This window comes from Triticum aestivum, chromosome 5B, assembly GCF_018294505.1.
Source record: "Triticum aestivum cultivar Chinese Spring chromosome 5B, IWGSC CS RefSeq v2.1, whole genome shotgun sequence".
NCBI classification, from domain to species: domain Eukaryota; kingdom Viridiplantae; phylum Streptophyta; class Magnoliopsida; order Poales; family Poaceae; genus Triticum; species Triticum aestivum.
This window is the reverse complement of record NC_057807.1, coordinates 73,520,810-73,536,574: the sequence shown is the minus strand read 5'-3', so window position 1 is coordinate 73,536,574 and position 15,765 is coordinate 73,520,810. Positions and strand designations below refer to the sequence as shown.

Sequence of the window (15,765 nt, the reverse complement as noted above, 5' to 3'; positions counted from 1 at the left end):
CTCCCGCCCCGGACCATTCATGAGCGGCGGAGTACAACGCGAAGCGCTAGCTCCTCGTTGTTCGTCGTCGACGAGCTCGATGGTCTGCAATGAGCTTCTCTCAGCCGATGAAGCAAGGGATAGGCCGGGGAAAGGATGGTGAGGAGATGAAAGTGGAGCAGAAAGGTTGAGAAAGTACGGTTGACTATGGTTTGGTGTGTGGTTCGGGATTTTGTGGGGACAGAGGTAAGGACAGCACATGTCATAGTAGGCTGGGCCGACGTGACGACGGTGTCTGGGCGCGTCTGGATCTTCCCAACACATATAACTGGGAATGGGGATGCCGGACAACCTAGTTGTTTGTGCTTTGTCTGAGGAGGCCGGTGGATGGTCTTTTTTGTCCAAACAGTGACCCAGCATGCCGTTCGGCCGTTCGGGCGGTTGGATAGCATATATGATGCCTCCGGTTGTAGGTGCTATGAACTCTGATGATATTTTTTTTCTGATGAAGGCCATCATGGCTTAGGTGCTCCACAATGCTGGTGGCGTGTAGGATTCAAAATTCGAGGTGCGAGATCCCGGCACTAGGAGGAGACATGACCAGGGAGGCCGCAGCGGATGCACAAGGCCTCATTGGTGCAATCCTACCGCCGATGGCCATCCTCGAAGCATCTGAAACAGAGACCAAACAGCTCCGGCGGGATCAACCTCCGCTTCGAGGAAGACGGGGACACAACCCGGCCTTGGCTGCCACCCGCCTCCCGGTGACGCCGCAAGGCCCGGCGGCGCCGCCACATCGCCTTGCGGGATGGACCCGGCCTGCGCCAGCCCTCGGCTTGCGCCGGACTAGGCCCATCCACCGGACCGCCACCCGCCGAGGACGAACGCGCCGAGCCAGGAGAGCCCGAGATCCCCAGCCCCGAGACAATCAGATGCTCCCGATGGAGCGCCGACGAGACTGAGGGGGGGCTGCAGGAGCCGGAAGCCATGGCAGAGAAGGAGGGGCGGGGAGAGAGGGCGCCGGGGCCGGAGTGGCCGCCGGCGTGGAAGGTGGACGCCGGTGCCGGAGTGACAGCCGGCGTGGGGAGGGAGCGGAGCGAGCGATAGAGCCACGGATACGTATGAACGCACTTGTTCCAGTATGTTGTCGCCGGCGTGTAGGATTCAAAATTCGAGGTGCGAAATCCAAAACCATTCTCGCGGTGCGGTCGCGCGCTCCCCTTCCGTAATCAACCCGCGGTTTCGGCCTTTCCGTTCCCGCCCAGACCATTTTTGCCCTGAAAAAAACCCAGCGATCCGCTCCGAAACGCATCCCGCCGTCCACACCAAACATCGCCGAACGCATCTTACGGCTCCACCTCACCGATCCGGGGCAACCACCCCTGGACCAATCAGCGCCCGCCTCCCCCTCCGTATAAACCCAGCAGCCCCGCTCCTCCTCTCCTCCCATCTCGCCCCAAATCCCCCACCTTCTTCCAGCACACCCAACGCACCCGCAAATCCCCCACTCTCCCGAACCAGCGATGGCCCCCAAGGCGGAGAAGAAGCCGGCGGCGAAGAAGCCCGCGGAGGAGGAGCCCGCGGCGGAGAAGGCGGCCGAGAAGGCCCCGGCGGCGAAGAAGCCCAAGGCGGAGAAGCGGCTGCCGGCGGGCAAGACGGCGTCCAAGGAGGCCGGCGGCGAGGCGAAGACGAGGGGCCGGAAGAAGGGCAGCAAGGCGAAGAAGAGCGTGGAGACGTACAAGATCTACATCTTCAAGGTGCTGAAGCAGGTGCACCCCGACATCGGCATCTCCTCCAAGGCCATGTCCATCATGAACTCCTTCATCAACGACATCTTCGAGAAGCTCGCCGCCGAGGCCGCCAAGCTCGCCCGCTACAACAAGAAGCCCACCATCACCTCCCGGGAGATCCAGACCTCCGTCCGCCTCGTCCTCCCCGGGGAGCTCGCCAAGCACGCCGTCTCCGAGGGCACCAAGGCCGTCACCAAGTTCACCTCCTCCTAGATTGCATCTGCATTGCTTGTATCTATCTATCTATCTATCTAGTAGCGACTGTAGCTGGTTCTGTTACTTCAGTGCTTATCGACTCTGGTTATCTGGAACTACAAATGCTGTTAGTGCTGAATGGGGAATTGATTGATGGATGATTGCCAATGCTCTGTTGCCTCTTTGGCTGTAACAACTGAATTTGTGCTTCTTTTGGTGAATTGATATTTTGAAAGCAGGGATTCATTTCATCAGTTTGGTGAATTTGGCTGTAACCTGTTCTCTGTCGTTTGCCGAACCTTCCAAAAAGATAACCAAAAGAAAAACATGGATCTTCTAGGTAGGCAAATCTGCAGGCAGCCACAGCATCCTGATTGTTTGGAGCAGAGCGCTCCATCCTTGTCCGGTTGAACATGCCTTTTCTTCACCACAGGTACATAATTTTTCTGAAATCCCTACAGAAGTCCCTGTATAATTAAATATCAGTGATGTAAGTTGTAACTCAGCACCTTAAACATTTAGGTTGAAATGAACACACACGCTGATCAAGTACATCTATCAAGTGCCTCCGCTACTCCACACCTACTTATCAAGAACAAGAGCTCTCATTATAAAGGCCAAAAGATTCAGTTACTAAACTACAATAAAATATATGCTTCGTTTCTACAGATTTCAGGTATCAAATTAAGATTTATACCTGTTTAAACATCCAAACAACTCTTCTCCTGTGGCCTTTACGTCTCCTAGCAATATTTCAATGCTAGCCAACTTAGCTTGAGAATAAATAACTAATCAACATCGACATGAATAATCCAGTTATTTTTCCGGAGAATCCAAAAGTTGAGACAGTGCATCATAGAGACTATGATGCCTACTTTTCCACAAGGAACAAAAGAAAACCCAGCATCCGCTACACCAAAGTATTGCCAACATTCTAACTAATATTAGAAGATACCACTTACCCGATGCAATAAATTAAGTGTTGGATTTATGATAGCTGTGGCGACCTGAATCTGGGCACATGTGTTTTGTAACAGCGCAGATTTTCTTTGACAACTTCGCCAATTTTTATAGCTTGGCATTTTTTTGGCCAGAAACTTTCTTTCTTTTTGATAATTTGACTAACAGTACCTTTTATCTTCAGTTTGGATTGGCAGGAAAACCTGCCTCCTGTTTCCCGTCGTTTACCGAAGAACAGTGGTAACACTGATTTCATCTGTGGGAGCACTGGTTTCATTCTTGCAAAACTGCTGCGTATTTCTGTGCGTCGGAGATGTCGAGGCTGCACAGGCATGGTTTTCAAGCTACATTGCTGTCGTTTATCATACCATACCTTCCATGTACTAATACCCTGTATTGACATTCAGGTACTGAATGTGTGACCTTTCTCAACCAAGTGAACCAACCAGCAGTTCGGCACAGCCCGTAGAGCAGCAAACGTACCCTGTATTGACATCATCAAGGAAATTAAGAGCAAGTACACAATAAAGATTTGTATTCGGATAATAGCATGCCTCCTATCGACATTTGAACCTAGAGATAGCAGGACATCGAAGATTTGCATTTCTTTTTCCGTAGTTTTCTTCATCTAAGTGGAATCCATGATCTTCACTATATCAGAACATGAGTGTAAAATTAAGTACATGATCTTTCCCTGCCCTACAGATGACAATACAAGATCGCCACAAACAAGAAAAGTACATCAAGGAAAAAGCACAATAGACAATTTAACTGTACAAATCATCTTCTTCAGCTGCCATGGCCGAGGATGCAAAATGACCGGCCATAGCGGTAGCGCCCGCCACTGGCTGGTCAGGGAACCGGAAGTCACTACTGTTGAAAATCCGAGGGCTAGCTCAGCTCCGAGATGAACTGTAGGAACCCGTCGCGTGGTGGTTCTAGTACCCACACTCCTGAAGACCTTCACAGACTTGAGATATCACACTCTCACAATGGGGCAACTCAACTCTTTATTATTCACAACTATAATCTTGGGGCCCTCCACACCTTCCACCAGGGCGGAGCAGCACGGCCCCACCGCCTCCTTCCTTGGCCGGTGCCAGCCTTAGGCGGCCAGTGGCGGTGCCGGGGTATTCTGTGTAGTCAGTTGACCACACAGGATTAAGGCAAAAACAGTAGAAATCCTTCAAAAAATAATGTAGAATTAATCTAAATACAACTACTTGACATCATTATTTTGAATATACATCTCAACTTTGAACTCTTGGCTTCGCCACTGCAGGCGGCGATGAGGGACCAGGGCAAGGAAGGAGCCCGGCGGCGCTAGGCTTTCGCCCTCGAGTCACGCGGCGCAAGGGTATTATCCTGAATTAGCACAAGATGCATTGCTGAGGAATGATTGATGCTTGATTGATGTTGCGTGTGTAGAAATGATTGATGCTTTGATTGTTTCTAGTCCAAGGATTCGTTAGTTCTGCCTAATACTCCCTCCGTCCCATAATACAAGAACGCTTTTAACACTAGTGAGTGGGAGTAGTTGCCAAATTCCACATGCCTTTTTAGGCACAGTAATAGAGAATGAGCTCCGGCCATACTGAACATAGAACTAGAATGAGCTCGGTATACAGGTAGTTCATCATAATTAAACGAAGCAACTAGAGTTGACACTATTGCAGAACACGATCACTACAGTGCCTAAAGTTGCCAACTACACCATGTCTTTTTCAGTTACTGGAGAATGATCTCTGGCCATGGACCACACACAGACTCTCATGCAAAACAAATTAGGAACTTGACACCATTTTCAGCACTCTATCACTACAAGAATCATGGAGGCAACCAGGTAGGCTAATCCTTCAGATTAAAGACACCCATGGTGCATAACTCCTTGCGTCGAAGATCTCAGTTGCGATGCTTGGCAGCTCGTGACTTGTGCTGGCACGTCGCCGGGCCTGCAACTGATGCCGCACAAATGCATAACAAAAGACAGCCTGATTAGGATGAAGGAGTAGACAAGTGGTCCAGCAACAGAGCAGAACGGAAGGAACAGAGACATGGTGAAGAAATTGAGGCCGTATATCCAAATGCAAACTTATGGTCTTGGCAATGTGTGAATTTGCCAGTAAGTGAGGCACATTACATAAACGGTACTCCCTCCGTCCCATAATGTAAGACGTTTTTTAACACTAGTGCAGTGTCAAAAAACATCTTACATTATGAGACGGAGGGAGTAGATGTGATGGCCTGTAATTTTAGTGGCTAATTAACCAAGGTAAGTACTTTGGCTAGTGTAGTATGGCCAAGTGGAAACAACATGCAAGCATCATAACTTTGTGCAAAATCAAAACTGAGAAACATTCATGCAACCTGAAAGTTGAGACTCGTGTCCAAGGAACAGTTGATCTAGGATGTCTAGTGGTCATGAGGTTGAAAGCTAAATAAATGCATACCTTAATTAAACAACCTAGCTCGTATAGGTATACACAAAGATTCACATTTCATACTGGAATAACTCTAGAATGAAACACTATAGGGGTAATCAAATTTGTTAATGAGAAATCAGGATTACAGGATGCAATGTCCAAGCAATAAATATGTTGCTAGCTGGTCATATATATTGTACAATAGCACTACTGAATTACTTCACCAATATATTCAATAATCATGTTAGCACAATCTTGAGATAAAACATACTGACAATCTAAAACAGTGCATCATGTGTAGAATTATAGATACTGCAAAACAACACTAACCCCTTATGATGAATTTAACTGGTGCAATAGGGTCATCGTCGGAGAGGTCTGCTCCTTTCCGAAAAGTCCAAGTTTCACCTCCTTCAGGACCATGAGTCCCCATGGTTAATAAACCAACTGTGCTGGCCCACTTTTTATTTTTAGGAGGCTGCATATTGTCTATGGTGTAGGCCATCTCATCTACTGACAGTGAAGTGAATTTTGGATTGACCATCTGAACCACTGCATACTTGAGCACCATTGCATGCTGCAAGATGTACTGGAGGAAGGCAAGCTCATCTTGCCTGGCACGATATTCACGAAAGGTGATCACCTTGAGCCGCAAGAGCACACTTACGATGAGACCAACCTCTTCCCAGAACTTGAGGTCGAACTTGCCAGCGAGTTGATCGCATTTTTCAGACTGCAAATTACATAATTTCGTCAACATTTCAGCAGGTAATGGATGGTGCACCATCAACATGAGGATGCCAGTGCTAGTACCGTAATATGCAGCGCCTCGACATTGGGGAAGCATTTGAGGAAGGCGGGCACCATCTTGATGACATCGTCGTAGACTCCGAAGCGCACCTTCATACTAAGGACATTCACGCTTGTGACCATCATGCTTGCACTTGTCTTAATCCCAGCCTGAAATGGATCAGATTCAGCAAAAAAGATGGCACATTGAACTGCACTTGTTCGCAAATTGAACAAAGTTGAATGATCATTCAGAGGCTGGATGTACAGTAATGGTAGTACCATGATGACAGTGTCTTGGATCTCTAGCACGTATTTTCCTGGCTCCAGGAACCCGAATACTTTCAGCTTGGGGACGTTGCCAATCTTTACTCTGATGCACGATCCGCCGGCAGGATTGAGACACTCTGACAGGATGAGACGCTCGAGACGCGGGGCGTTCACCACGTTGACGCTCTCTATGACGAAAGAGCAGATCTGCACGCAACGGAGGCTGTGGCTGAGGAGGCGGAGATGCACCCCCTTCATGCTCCCTTGGATGTTGAGGATCTCCAGGGCGGGGCTCCTGGAGACGACGGCGTCGATGTCCCCGTCCTTCATGGCGACGCTGCAGATGCCGAGCTCCCGGAGGTGGGGGAAGGAGGCGCCTTAGAGGCCAGCCGCGTCCGGGAACTTCCAGACTCCGATGTAGAGGCGGGTGAGGGTGGAGATGGTGAAGAGCGTCTTGGGGAGGGGCACCTCGCGGAGCCACGGTCGGTTGACGAGGACGAGCTCCTGGACGCCCCTGGCGGCGAGGAGACGGAGCCAGCGCTTGAGCTGGGCCTGGTACGCGCCCATGCGGCTGCAGGTGAGGTGGACGCAGCGGAAGGGCCCCTGGTGCGCGGCGAGGACGCGGGAGACTGCCGCGATGACGTCCGGCGTGCTGGCGCGCGCGGACGAGACCAGGTGGGTGTCCACGAGGACGAGCGGCGTCGATCGCCAGACCCCGCGCCAGCGCGCGGCGAGCGCGGCGGTGCGGGCGGCGTCCTTGACAGGGAGACGGGAGACGATGTCGCGGAGGAGCGCGTCGGAGAGGCGGCTGATGCGGTCCACGCCGTCGGAGGGGCGCGCGCGGAAGGCAGTGAGGCGGGCGGTGGTGGAGACGGGCGGGTCCGGGAGGTTGCCGTGGATGAGCGACATGAGCTGCTCCGTGCTCCGGTCCAGCTCGTGCGGGTCCAGGCCTTGGCGGCGCATGTCGGCCGCCGTCACCGGGTCGACGTTGGAGAACCGGCTGGCCGTCGCCGGCGCCGGCGGGAGGTGGTCAGGGGAGCACGGGCGTGGCTAGGGTTTTGCGGGTAGTTGGAGTGGAATCTGGAATGAGTAAAGTGAGTGGCGAGAGATCGGCGGCGGGTGTTGGTTTTGTCGGGGTGGAGGCGTGTTTCGGCGTGGGCCAAATGTCGGAACCTGGTTGCTCGCGGGCCCATCAGAGGATCCCCAGAATAGTGGGAAGTTACAGAGTGCGGCTAATCTGCATCCGGGCTCATCTGCACCCACGTTTAAAAAAAAATTCAAAAAAAATACTAAAAAAATTCAAAAAATTCCAATTTCTTTTGTGGTGGTAGATAATTTGACGCGTGAGGTGCGCCCCAAAATTCAACTCATTTGACTATCTGAGCAGCTCTCGGCAAAAAAGACAAAATCAGGGTCTGTAAAAATGTATACTGTTCACGCATTGTTTTGATCTGATTTGTCTTTTTTGCCGAGAGCTGCTCAGATGTCCAAATGAGTTGAATTTTAGGACGCACCTCACGCGTCAAATTATATACCACCACAAAAAAAATTGAAATTTTTTGAGTTTTTCTAGTATTTTTTTTGAATTTTTTGCTGAGAGGGAGCAGATGAGCCCGGGCACCGTTTTGAGTTTTCGGAAGTTATACTACTATTAAATGAGATTTCTCTTCGAGATACTATTAAATGGGAAGTTGATACTATTAAACGGTAATAGGCGCCGGCGCACCGGCCTAATTTTGGGCCGGTCAGACCGCAGCCGTACGATTCGTTTGATTCTAACCATTCGATGCACTTTGTCTTTGTCAAAACACACCCGTACAAAAAGATTCCCTTCATCTCGTCGCTCTCTTCCGCCTGGCCGGCCGCACATGCTCTCGGGTCGCTGCCCTCGCCGGCCGTCCTCGTCGCCCTCGCTGGCCTTCAACCTCGCCGGCCGTCCTCGTCACCGATTGTAGCATCAAATGGCGTGACGGCGTCGCTCGCAGCCAATAGCGGCTGTAGCAAAAAGCTATGTCGATTCCAGCAAAACAAAACATGGTGGAAGCAAAAAACGGGTCATCTGTTCCGGCAAAAAACACAACACGGTGGAAGCAACTAAGATGAGACACCGGTTCCAGCAAAAACCCAACACGGTGGAAGCAAAATGAGATGCCGGTTCCAGCAAAATAAAGAAGGTGGTAGCAAAACTTGGTCTGGTTCCAGCAAAATCTGAAGACGGTAGTAGCAAAAATTGGGGATGATTGCAACAAAAATACAAACTGGTTCCAGCTGTGCTCATTGCAATTGCAGCACCGCCGTTGGTCGTGGTCACCACGCCGGATCGTGGTCACCACCACCATGGGATGGCTCCTGCTAGTAGCAGCTTCGCCATGGATGGTTGCAGCTAGTCGTACAGAGGTTGCAACCATCCCATGGCGTCGTCGTGGCTCAGGTGCAAAACGGATGCAGCTCCGTGCACCACCGGGTTGCAGCCCATCGCGGCACACCCTCGTCGTCGTCGTAGCAAAAACGGTTGGCTGGCTGCAGCTTTTTGTGTTGCCGGTTGCACCTCGTCGCGGCAGCACTGTCGGCGCCGTAGCAAAACAGTTTGCCGGTTTCAGCTTTTTATTTTGCCGGTTCCAGCTGCTGGCGCAACCAATAGCAGTACCGGAGCTCGCCGGTTCCAGCGGACGATGGGTGGTTGCAGCAAAGAAGGCTGGCAAGGGGTGGACAGCGGCGGTGGTCCTAGGGGGCAGCGACAGCGTGGGCTTGCAGCGTCACTGGTGGGCCTGACCTTGCCTTGGGCGCTGATGGAAGAAGGGAGGCGAGAGGTAGAAGAAGAAATTGGGGACGAAGAGATAGACATGGTAAAGCCAGATGTGAAAGATGTGGACGAGAGAGGATAAGAGACGTGTGGATGTGGTTCTTCTGGAGAAAAGAAGAAGCAGTGCGCTTGGGGGCCCACAACTACATTGCGCGTGGCATGTGACCGGCTGACGTTTCGGCCGGCGCGCCGTCTCAGAACGTTTTCCTTTCTTTTTGCGGGTGGTTGGGGTGGAATCTGGATTGAGTGAAGTGAATTTACCGGAACCGGGATGTACCGGTGTAGCATCCGTAGTCCAATGCAACATCGAGATGCACATTGTCCTTTATCTAATAAACTAAGAATCTTTTGTGGGATGAAATACATCTCTATAAATAGTCTGACACCACCTGACCAATATGTGAACATGCCCCACAACCTTTTCATGTAGTCATGCATGTGTATTCCCAGACCACTCAACAAATAGTACCAACGTTTTACTTTCTCGTTAGCTATTAAATGATTGACATCTTTTTAATGAATGTTTTATTTTTAAATCTTTTTATATATTTGAATTCCTAAAGACAAGATCTTTAAAACAAGACCAATATTCAATATATTGTAGCGTAGTTTGAATTTTACCATTTCATTCGCTTTGGCATTTCAAAAAAAAAAAGGATGTAACTCATTTCAAAAAACACGTTTCACTTTATTTAAAAAACTGGTTTCACAATTAAGAAAACAAATTTGAGTCATCCAAAAATAAACATTTAACTCATTTTAGAAACTAATTTTATTCATTTTAAAACACGGATTTCATTCGTATCAAAACACATATTTAAGTCATTTCAAAGAATTGGTTTCGCTCATTTCGAAAAGGTGATTTCACTCATTTCAAAAAACTAAATTCACTCATTTTGGAACATTGATCTTAGTTATTCCGAAACACATATTTCATTCATTTACAAAAAACAATTTCACTCATTTCAGAAAACGTATTACGGTCGTGTAAAAAAACAAATTTAACTAAATTTAAACACCGATTTCACATATTTGAAAAACATATATTTCATTCGTTACAAAGAACTGGCTACACTAATTTCATAAAACTGATTTCACTCATTTCAAAAAACTCATTTCACTATGTTAAAAAAATGATTTCACTCATATGAAAAAACCGATGTCACTCGTTTCAGAAAAATAATTTCACTAAACTGTGAAAACAGATTTTACTCATTTTCACTATTTTAAATAACCAGTTTGGCTAGTTTGAATTTAACCGTTTCACTCATTTCAGAAAACGGATTTCAGTGAGTTTCACATTCACCAGTTTCAGAAAACCTTCAGTCAATTTCACATTTCACTAGATACAGAAAACACATTACACGCATTTAAAAAAAGTTAGATTTCACTCATTTTAGAAATCACATTTCACTATATTTAACGTGTTTCACACTGAAATATGTATCATGTGTATGGAAAACAAAATTCACTCATCTAAAGAAAATAATTTCACACAGTTTAGAAAATATACTTCACTCAGTTGAGAAAACATATTTCAAATTTGATTTCAATCAATGAAAAACTAATTTCAATTATTTCAAAAAACCTATTTCTCTTGTTTCAGAAACCTGATTTCAGTCATTTGAAATGTTGAAATTTAAACATGTTTGAAATGCATCCAAATTTGGTCTTATTCTAAAGCTCTTGGCTTGAGGAATTCAAATATATAAAATATTTCAAAAATAGCAGTATGGTTTAAAAGATAGAAATGACTGAAAATCCTAAAGAGAAAATAAAAGGAAAGGATTTGTACCATGGCACCACATGCAACGTCACGATAGACTCTCCCTCTCTCACCTAACATGGGTCCCATCGATCTGACATTGATTTGATTTAAAACCAACATACAAGAAATTATTTGCATCAATACTTTGATATACACATGCATGTGGTCCCACACCTTTACACATGGCAGCAAGGCATTGGTGAGAGAATCACCGGTAGCTCCCAGCACCGGTAAAAAACCACTTTGCGGTGAAGTGAGTGGCGACCGGCGAGAGATCAGCCGCGGATGTTGGTTTTGTATTTGGTTCGGTCGGGGTGGAGGTGTGTTTCGGGGTGGGCCAAATGTCGGAACGTGGTTGCTCGCGGGCCCATCAAAGGATCCCTAGAATAGTGGGAAGTTATACTAGTACAATTTTTTTGAGTGCGGAGGCAGCAAGTACATAATTACATAGGCACGACGCAACATGCAGAGAGGTAGGAACACCACGAGAAGACGTCCTCCTTGTCCCAGGTCTCAATAAGACGGTGTGACCAAAGATCCACATCAGAAATAAGGTACCTGAGAGTTATTACAGAGCATTGATCAACACTCCTAAACAACATATCATTACGCGATGCCCAGATCTTCCATAATTGTGACATGAGAACCAAAGACCATGTTTTGGGGAAGGTGATGTGGCAGTAGAGTATCCAATAACTCAGCAATGTCGTTGGTATGAGGCAGGAGACCAATGCGCTGCCAAATCCGGTTGGAAAGTGGGCAAGTGACGAAGAGGTGAATGGTATCTTCGGGTAGCATAGCACATCGAGGGCATACATCGGACGAGATGAGGTGCTTGTGGGCGAGGTTGACCCTAGTGTTGAGTCGGTCCTTGAAGAGCAGCCAAGCAAAAAATTTGATCTTGCGTGGAGCCTTGGAACCCCATATGAGAGTGGCAAGGGGATCGTCGTCAGGCCTAGCCATGAGGGTGCCGTACACGTGCTTGCTGGAGAAGTCATGGCCTCGATGTGGGAACCTTTGGCTTCCTCCGTCGAGGGTATGAAGTCCTGCAAAATAGCCAAAAGCGAAATGAGTTCTTGTTCTGCCGTAAGGGAGAGACGATTACGGAGGTTAGTGATGACCCACAAGTATAGGGGATCTATCGTAGTCCTTTCGATAAGTAAGAGTGTCGAACCCAACGAGGAGCAGAAGGAAATGATAAGCGGTTTTCAGCAAGGTATTCTCTGCAAGTACTGAAATAAGTGGTAACAGATAGTTTTGTGATAAGATAAATTGTAATGAGCAACAAGTAACAAACGTAAATAAAGTGCAGCAAGGTGGTCCAATCCTTTTTGTAGCAAAGGACAAGCCTGGACAAACTCTTATAATAGGAAAAGCGCTCCCGAGAACACATGGGAATATCGTCAAGCTAGTTTTCATCACGCTCATATGATTCACGTTCGGTACTTTGATAATTTGATATGTGGGTGGACCGGTGCTTGGGTACTGCCCTTACTTGGACAAGCATCCCACTTATGATTAACCTCAATTGCAAGCATCCGCAACTACAACAAAAGTATTAAGGTAAACCTAACCATAGCATGAAACATGTGGATCCAAATCAGCCCCTTACGAAGCAACGCATAAACTAGGGTTTAAGCTTCTGTCACTCTAGCAAACCATCATCTACTTATTACTTCCCAATGCCTTCCTCTAGGCCCAAATAATGGTGAAGTGTTATGTAGTCGACGTTCACATAACACCACTATAGGTTAGACAACATACATCTTATCAAAATATCGAACGAATACCAAATTCACATGACTACTAATAGCAAGACTTCTCCCTTGTCCTCAGGAACAAACGTAACTACTCACAAAGCATATTCATGTTCATAATCAGAGGGGATATAATCTGCATAAAGGATCTGAACATATGATCTTCCACCAAATAAACCAACTAGCATCAACTACAAGGAGTAATCAACACTACTAGCAACCTACTAGCACCAATCCCGGACATGGAGACAAGAATTGGATACAAGAGATGAACTAGGGTTTGGAGATGAGATGGTGCTAGTGAAGATGTTGATGGAGATTGCCCTCTCCCGATGAGAGGAGCATTGGTGATGATGATGACAATGATTTCCCCCTCCCGGAGGGAAGTGTCCCCGGCAGAACAACTCTGCCGGAGCCCTAGATTGGTTCCGCCAAGGTTCCGCCTCGTGGCGGCGGAGTCTCGTCCCGAAAGGTTGCTTATGATTTTTTTCTCATCGAAAGACTTCATATAGGAGAAGATGGGCGTCGGAGAGCCACCAGGGGGCCCACGAGGTAGGGGGCGTGCCCAGGGGCTCGTGAGCAGGGTGTGGGCCCCCTGGCCTTCATCTTTGGCGCCGATTTTTCTTTATTTCTTTGAAGATATTCCGTGGAGTTTCAGGACTTTTGGAGTTGCGCAGAATAGGTCTCCAATATTTGCTCCTTTTCCAGCCAGAATTCCAGCTGCCGACATTCCCCCTCTTCATGGTAAACCTTGTAAAATAAGAGAGAATAGCCATAAGTATTGTGACATATCGTGAAATAACAGCCCATAATGCGATAAATATCGATATAAAAGCATGATGCAAAATGGACGTATCAACTCCCCCAAGCTTAGACCTCGCTTGTCCTCAAGCGAAAAGCCGATAACAATAAATATGTCCTCATGTTTATAAGTAGAGGCATCGATAAAAATAAAATACGGACATGAAGGCATCATGATTACTTCATAATAGCAACATATATAAATTTTGTCATATGATTACTTATGTTCTAGTGATGATCTTTTCACAAAGCCAAAATATGAATCATAAACCTTATTGAGCACCAACAAATTATACCCTCAGTCATTGAGGCAATTGCAATTTATCATAACATCGGAAAGAGTCTATGCCAGAGCTTAAAAGCAAGTCCACATACTCAACTATCACTTAGTCCTTCATAATTGCTAACACTCACGCAATACTTGTGGTTACGGAGTTTTAACCAGACACAGAGAAAGATAGAGGCTTGTAGTTTTACCCCACAACCTTTTACCTCAAGGGTAATGCCAACAATAATAATTCATGCTCCCCCACATCCAATTAGATATATACATATCATGTTCTTTCCAACATGCTGAGCTTGCCAAAGGATAAAATGAAAAAGGAAAGGTGAAGATCACCGTGACTCTTGCATCAAGTAGAGGAAAATAATAAAAGATAGGCCCTTCGCAGAGGGAAGCAGAGGTTGCCATGCGCTTTTATGGTTGGATGCACAAAATCTTAATGCAAAAGAATGTCACTTTACATTGCCCCTTGTATGTAAACCTTTATTATGCAGTCCGTCGCTTTTATTGCGTCCACAACAAGTTCGTGCAAAGTTTATTTCTCTGCACTAATAAGTCATGCATATTTAGAGAGCAATTTTTATTGCTTGCACCGATGACAACTTACTTGAAGGATCTTACTCAATCCATAGGTAGATATGGTGGACTCTCATGGCTAAACTGGTTTAAGGGTATTTGGAAGCACAAGTAGTATCTCTACTTGGTGCTGAAAATTTGGCTAGCATGAGGGGGAAAGGCAAGCTCACCATGTTAGAGGAACCATAACAATATACTTTATCTCAGATGTAAGAAAACAGAACTCATTACGTTGTCTTCCTTGTCCAACATCAACTCTTTAGCATGTCATATTTTAATGAGTGCTCCCAATCATAAAAGATGTCAATGATAATATATCTATATGTGAAACCTCTCTCTCCTTATTACTTCCTATTAATTGCAACGATGACCAAAGCTATATTTGCCAACTCCCAACAACTTTTAATCATCATACTCTTTCTATGTGGAGCCATTACTTTCACTAAGATCAATATAAACTCTTTGTTTCTTTTTATTCTTTTCTTTATTCACCCAAGATCATGGCAAAGTAATCAAGCCCTTGACTCAACACTAATCTTTATTATATATAGCTCACGGACTCGATTACATAGAGGGATCATAAAGCAAAACTTCAAAACTAGATCATGCCATGACTTTATTCTACTAAATCAAGATACTACTAATAGGATCGAACTAAGAAAAACGGTAAAGATAGGAGTTATGATGGTGATACGATACCGGGGCACCTTCCCCAAGCTTGGCAGTTGCCAAGGGGAGTGCCCAGACCCATGTGATTATATCTCCTTCTTTGTTGTTGGCGGTGGAGGTGTTGTTGATGATGGAAGCTTGTCGTCCACCTTCCATGGCATAGGCTCACCCTCATAGAAGGATGATCGAGTCTCCGGAATCCTCAAATCTGAAACGAAAACAGTTCGAAACGAAAACAGAGGATATTTGCGTGATACGGTTGTCAAAACCTTCGGGAGAATATATAATGAATTTTTACCGACCAAAATACGTATCGTGCAAGAAAACAGAGTCCGGAGGGCACACGGGGTGCTCACAAGGTAGGGGGGCGCGCCCAGGGGGGTAGGGCGCGCCCTCCACCCTCGTGGAGGCCTCGTGTCCTCCCCGGACTGCTACTTATTTTTCTATTTTTCTAAATATTCCAAAACGGAGAAATATTGCTTTAAAAATTGTTTTGGGGTCGGTTTACTTACCGTACCACATACCTATTCCTTTTCGGAGTCTGGAACGTTCTGGAAAGTGTCCCTTATGTATTCCTCCGGGGTTACGGTTTCAATAATATTGGTTTCAACATTTATGGGATTACCTAAGATATAATGTTTGATTCTTTGACCGTTTACCACCTTCGGATTTGTGCCTCCGAAGTTGTTGATTTTTATGGCA

At 46.6% G+C, this 15,765-nt stretch overlaps 1 protein-coding gene and 1 pseudogene across 1 annotated transcript; one reads left to right on the top strand and one right to left on the bottom strand.

Moving 5' to 3' along the window:
* Window positions 1-1,417: 1,417 nt before the first annotated feature.
* LOC123110487 (histone H2B.2) lies at window positions 1,418-2,215 on the top strand. The gene has a single exon (XM_044531019.1). It carries the CDS (start codon window positions 1,503-1,505, stop codon window positions 1,980-1,982), a length of 480 nt encoding a protein of 159 aa, XP_044386954.1. The 5' UTR covers window positions 1,418-1,502; the 3' UTR covers window positions 1,983-2,215.
* A 1,408-nt stretch (window positions 2,216-3,623) lies between these two features.
* LOC123110486 (putative FBD-associated F-box protein At5g56700) lies at window positions 3,624-7,644 on the bottom strand (annotated as a pseudogene).
* Window positions 7,645-15,765: the final 8,121 nt, after the last annotated feature.